The 6,454-nt window shown below is 42.9% G+C and overlaps 1 protein-coding gene across 3 annotated transcripts in view; it reads left to right on the top strand.

The window, feature by feature from the left end:
- PCYT1B (phosphate cytidylyltransferase 1B, choline) overlaps window positions 1–6,454 on the top strand; it is a 114,141-nt gene that overhangs the window by 49,372 nt on the left and 58,315 nt on the right. For all 3 annotated transcript variants that reach the window (XM_017865004.1, XM_017865003.1, XM_017865002.1), the window contains exon 2: window positions 6,006–6,105. In XM_017865004.1, the coding sequence (XP_017720493.1) occupies window positions 6,006–6,105 (100 nt within the window). The remainder of the gene's footprint in view (window positions 1–6,005; window positions 6,106–6,454) is intronic.

The following is a 6,454-nucleotide window of genomic DNA, read 5'->3' as shown; positions in this document are numbered from 1 at the left end:
TTTTTTTTTTTTTTTTTTTTGGCATAAAATGTTCTGTCTTTGTAAAATTCTTTTCTACTAGAGACATTCTTGAGATGGTTATAACTTTAGTTACTCCGGGTAATTCACTTTTCAATTGATCTCTGTGTTTCTAACATACCTCATCAGCATTTTCTAGCTAATGTTGGAGCCTGACAAACTGTTATAGACACTGTATTAACCAAGGCTCTGTCAAGACACAGATGGCTCACTCTAAAGGTGAAATTTAAAGAGAGTTTAATAAAGGTAGTAGTTATAAAGGTATGGGCAGGGTTTAAGGAAACCTCAAGGAATAGTATAGTATCCTTGGCCTAGAAACAATGGGGAGTTGCCATCCCCCAGACTGGTAGGGGCAAGTGGTGAGTGTGGTTACCAGAACCTCACACAGACAGCTCTATAAAGAGGGCCCCCTCACAGAAGCTGCGAATTTTGGTAAAAGGACAGAACCAACACACTGCTTCCTAGCAGAGAGGAAGCCAGGGAGACAAATACCCTGAGCTCACTCTTGTCCTGCCCTCCACTGTTTCACATGCTTCCCAATCCAACTGGAAGCAGGAGGCAGAGATCCCATTGGTGCAGTCATAGGGGAAGCCATACAGAAAAGAGTAGAGGAAAAGCATAGAGAAGGGTAGAAAGAGAGTGGATTCTGGAGAGGCAAAAGGGAAGATATTTATTACCCACACATTCTTTTAGTTAATCCTCACAACAGCTTATCCTCCTTTCATAGACAAGGATACTAAGGCTTGAGAGATTAAGAACCAGCAATTTGCTAAAAATCAAATGTAAAAATAGGGAAAGGGATATTAAATAATGGAGGTAGGATTTGAACTCAGGCCTGTCTGATGGGATTGCCCCACTGGAGTTAAGAATAGCTTCACTTAAACAAGCAACTCTGCGGTTGGCCTATCACCATCAGCAGTACTGTGCTAAGTTCTGATTGGTTGATTAGCTTGTTGTCTGATTGGTCCAGTTGTCAGTCAGTGATGTACATTGCATAAATGCAGATTCTAGCAGCCATTTTTTTTTCACTTAAGTAATATTTGCATTGTCCATTGTCCAGTACCTTATAACTTTTGTTTTAAGTAAATATTTGACAATGTCCAACTGAAGGGATTCTATACATGAAATGCCCAACATGTAATGTCTTCTTTAAAAGCCTGATGAAATGTGGCTTTGGTATGATTCTATGGCATAGTTTATATAACCAGAACTTGTGTGACAAATAGGTAACATATTCATCTTGTAATGACTGAGTATTCTGAAATCTTCAATTAGGTAGAAAGAAGTTTTATTGCAATCTAGCTCCAAGTCTTTGGTCTGGCAAGGCCCTTGCATATGTGAGGTTCAGGGCACTGGGCCAGGGCTTCTTAACTCTTTATGATCCTTGCTGACTTCTGCTAAACATAAAAATCTCATGTGCCAACCGAACCCCAAATTTGGAATATGGCTCTCTAGAGGGACATAGTCTTGTCTTCTGACAATCTTCACCAGTTCAGAAGCTTAGTTTCTATTATTTTCATGCTCAAAAGAGTAGTGGTTTCCCCAAATATGAAATTATTGAAAACTGAACATGCCTTTTCAAACTAATACCTTCTCCCATTCTAAAAGGATCATTCTTCATTTTAGAAGATTGCTGCTGCAAAGCCAATTCTGTTCCTTTCTTATCTCTCTCCTCCATTTCTCTACCCTCCAAGCAGCTAGCATCATATTAAACATATATCATGTGCTAATACACACTACAAAATGTGATCTGGCTGATTTATAATCTAACCTGAGGCTTGCAAATAACTACAAGTAAGTCATTTGACCTGCTTCACTAAGTCTGGGCAAAAATATGGTTACATGCTTTTATTTCTTCAGTTAATTATTTGAGTACCCCTTCTCTATCAGGAAATCATGTATCTCCTTTTGAGGTTTCTTCATCCTTATAGTCTAAAAATCCTGAGGGTTTCCTCAGCTCACAGGGAACCAAAAAGGTAACTGAGTTTGAGGGATCTACCATTGCTGTTGCTTCTTGCTGTCACTTGGTGTCACCTTGAAAACTGGTTCAGTGACGATAATATCTACCTCACAGAGGTGTTGTACAAATTAAATGAGCAAATACATTTAAAGTGCTTAGTATATCGATGGATACATGGCACTAAGTAGATACTCAAAGATTTAGCTATTACCTTATGTTATCAGGCCTCAGTTTTATGTAGGGTCTACACCAGAGGATCCCTGGAAGCATTTCAGCTTTGGCAAATGGTGAAGTTAGCTCAGTCCCTGCCCCTCCCAGAAGCCTCTATCTTACTCATATTGTCCTGAAGTTGATGTGCCTCTAGTATATGGAAGAGGCAGAACCTAAGGAGCATAGAATTTTTTATAAAGCAAATGATTTTTTCTGGCTCAGAGAAAGAGTTTTTTTGTTTTTTTTTTTTTAATTGTAATCTGGGGTGTTTGGACTGACAATTTTTTGTTGTTGTTGTTGTTGTTTTTGTTTTTGAGACGGAGTCTCGCTCTGTCGCCCAGGCTGGAGTGCAGTGGCCGGATCTCAGCTCACTGCAAGCTCCGCCTCCCGGGTTCACGCCATTCTCCTGCCTCAGCCTCCTGAGTAGCTGGGACTACAGGCGCCCACCACCTCGCCCGGCTAGTTTTTTGTATTTTTTTTTAGTAGAGACGGGGTTTCACCGTGTTAGCCAGGATGGTCTCCATCTCCTGACCTCGTGATCCGCCCGTCTCGGCCTCCCAAAGTGCTGGGATTACAGGCTTGAGCCACCGCGCCCGGCCGGACTGACAAAATTTTGTCTCAGGTCACAGGGCTGGTTGGTAGTAGCTGGGCCTTAACCAAAGTCTTCCTGAATGCAGAGCTTGATCAACTCTAGAAGTATCCTGCTGTGCTTTAGAAAGCAATGTTCTGGAGAGCAAGGCTGTGGCTCATTTATTTTTGCATTCTCCCCATTCTGAGCACATTGCTTTATACATAACAAGAAATAGCTCTTCTTCATATCAACTGCTGTTAAAGATAGTCACCTGTGCACACATGCAAACACAAACACATTCACGCACTTAGGCATTCTCTCTGCCTTCCATCTCTTTGTTTCTCCTTCTTTCCTACTTCCAGGCCATAATAATTAAGAACGAAATGCACAGTGCATATAAACCTTTTCTTCCCCTTTGAGTAACTATTGTTGCTTTACAACTGTCCCTATCCCTGTTTTTATTAACAGATTTCATACCCTCAAGAACACACAGTTCTTGGAAAATGGCAACACTATCTCCTCTTTAATAAACTTTGTGACTAGCACATACAAGATCTCCAAATAGTAATTTATTTTAGGTCATGTGGAAAAGGTTCATTGCGCACACATATTAACAGGTAATGAATCATTAATATAAGCTAATCCCACTTGCCAATCCATTTACTCAGTTGGGTTGTGTGCTAAAAGTCCATTCATAAGTCAGTTTGCGGCCGAGTGTGGTAGTGCATACCTGTAGTCCCAGCTACTTGGGAAGCTGAGGCAGGAGAATCACTTGAACCCAGGAGACGGATGTGGCAGTGAGGTGAGATCACACCACTGCACTCCAACCTGGGAGACAGAATGAGACTCCGTCTCAAAAAAATAAATAAAGTAAATAAAAACGAGTCAATTTCCTTGTTTCTATGGGTAACTATATTATCTATTATTATATCATATTATATATAATAGTGAATAATAATAGCAGTAAAAATAGCTACAGTTTATTAAGTACCAGGTATGTTACACATATTATCTCTGCTTTTCACAACAGCCTTGCAAGATGAATAGCCCATTTTACAGATGAAACTGAGGTTCAAATAAGTTAAGGAACTTGCTTTTAAGCACACAAAGTCAAAGATATTTCCTGCCTCAAGTATAACTCCTTCTGAAGTGGTAGTGGTGGGCCACTCACGACTTTCCTCACCACATCTGTTGGGCCCCAGGGTGGGCCCCTGACCCAATGCCAGCCAATCCTGATTAAGGCCTGATTTGAAAAGATGAATTTGGCCAATCAGATTCTCCCTTAGAAATTTGAATTAGAAAACATGGAAAGAGGCAATAAGTTGGTAGGAGGCTAGGGCTGAAAGGCACAATGGAAAGTTGTTAAATGAGTGTTGTGAAGAGAGGCTGAGGAGGCCATGATGGGCCGGCCTATTAGAGCTGAAGCTGTGAGGCAGTGGAAAGCAAGCAGTGGCTTTAATGTAGTAGAAGGAAATGGAGTCAATGGGGGTGGGACAGAAAGGATCATGTGCAGAGAGCAGCCAAGTTGGTGCAGAGCACTCTCTCTGGGGCCACGTTCTGCCCTTTCCTCCTTTTCCAGTTTTAGTTCCAGGGTAGTCTTAAAAGAAATCCTCCATCCTTTGAGCTAATGTTAGTGAGTGTCAGTTCCCTTCAACCAGAAGAGCCAAATTAAAATACATGGCCAGTAAGTGCTGGAGAGGGGATTTGAACCCTGGGTTTGTGGCTACAGAGTTTTTGTTCTTTTCACTGCACCCCTTTGCCACATTACAAATGCCACTGTTGTCTACCATAGCCTATGAGGTCACCATAATGTATCTGAAAAAGAACCAATAGTGAACCCAAGTTTCCTGAATCCTTGTCCCAAGTCTTGGTTTGCTTCCAGAGCCCTGAAGGAGAAAGTGAGGGCTAAGAAAATCTCAGATAACTGGCAGGCCTCCAGACAACATTGAGCTTCTCGGGTGGAAGAGATTGCAATGGGGAGAGGGGATGGGGACAGGGGAGGGATCAGTTCTCGTCAGTGCAGAGAATGGGGGCTCCCCAAGGGCAGGGATTATTGGTCTTATCCCTACTTCTATCCCCAGATTCCAAGATAGTGCCTGTCACATATTTGAATGAGTGAGCAAGTGAATAAATAAATGGCAGAAGTGAGTCACAGCCCCTGTCCAAATGTATGGATCATTCTTCAGTCTAGTGTCCCCAGGTTAAGGAACACATCTTAACCTGTCTCCATCTCTAAGAAACAATTGATGCAGCGCTGTGAATAATGTTTACCGTGACTAATCCACTTTAGCTTTAAAAATCACAAAGATGATGTAGTGGTGACTGCGATCACAGCACAGTTCAAAGACTACAAATGGACAACTCTGGATTGCATTTGCCTTGTTTACAAAAACACCGCTTGCTTTGTCTGGAGAGAGTGAGGTTTTCATTTTAAGAGGCTGGCTAAAAAATGCAGGGCCACTTCCTGGGCAGGCTTCCAAGTGACTACATCTTTCTCACAGCGTTCCCCAGAGCCCCAGTCCGAGCTGCCTGGGGCGGGGCCTCTAGCCGCTGGTCGCTGTTGAAGCTACCACAGTAGCAGTCATCTGCAGCCTGCCCGAATTACTGAGCTTTTAAGCCTTCCCAAGGCACAGATAACAGCTTTGGCCTTTACATTGAAAGAGACATCAGAGTTTGTCATTGGCCAAGCTGGTGTGTGTGAAATATAGGAGATGTCGCACCACGCTTCTGAGTATGGCATTCTTTCCAGCCGAGTCTCCTGGGTGTGGGTGAGTCTAAATGTTTGAAGACTGCCCTCGTTGGTTGTGAAATATTCGAAACTGGGCATTGTGACTTTCCAAGGGCATGATTTGGCATATTTCTTAACCCTGATGAGCCTCAGTTTCCTTTTTGTGAAATAGGGATAGTATTATCCTATGCTCTAGAAGGATAGAAGTATCTATGCATCACAGGGGGCTGTGAAACCTAAAAGAGATAACAGCAGAGTATCTCATCTAGTACCTGGCATACTATAGACACTGAAGAGCTTTTGTTATTTCTGAAGCATCCGTAAAAAACAAACAAAAAGGTTTCAGTGATGATGCCCCATTTTTATGTCTAACAGTACAGTATTTCTCTGAAAGACTCAGCGGATATATTTGACTTCTTAATCACACCTGTGTAGCCAACAGGAATAAAACTTCAGAGCAAGTTAGTGCCAAAGGAAAGTTCATCAGACTGTATTCCCTTTCTTTTTCTCCCTTCTAGACCCTGACCGCACCTGCCCCATTTGCTGATGAAACCAACTGCCAGTGTCGAGCACCGCATGAAAAATTGACCATTGCTCAGGCCCGCTTAGGAACACCAGGTGAGGCTGTACCTTTTTTTTCTCAAATGGGTCCTGTCTTGACATTTAAAGTATCAGAAAGGGGCCGGGAGCAGTGGCTCATGCCTGTGATCCCAGCACTTTCGGTGGCTGAGGTGGGTGGATCACCTTGAGGTCAGGAGTTCGAGACTAGCCTGGCCAACATGATGAAACCCTATCTCTACTAAAAATACAAAAATTAGCCAGGTATGGTGGCTCACGCCCGTAGTACCAGCTACTCACTTTGGGAGGCTGAGGTGGGAGGACCGCTTGAACCTGGGACGTGGAGATTGCAGTGAGCCAAGATTGTGCCACTGCACTCCAGCCTGGGCGACAGAGCAAGCCTCCATCT

The sequence above is a fragment of the Rhinopithecus bieti genome, unplaced genomic scaffold (genome assembly GCF_001698545.2).
Source record: "Rhinopithecus bieti isolate Rb0 unplaced genomic scaffold, ASM169854v2 scaffold_79622, whole genome shotgun sequence".
NCBI lineage: Eukaryota > Metazoa > Chordata > Mammalia > Primates > Cercopithecidae > Rhinopithecus > Rhinopithecus bieti.
Note: the sequence above shows the minus strand (reverse complement) of the source record. Positions and strands in the feature narration are given on the sequence as shown.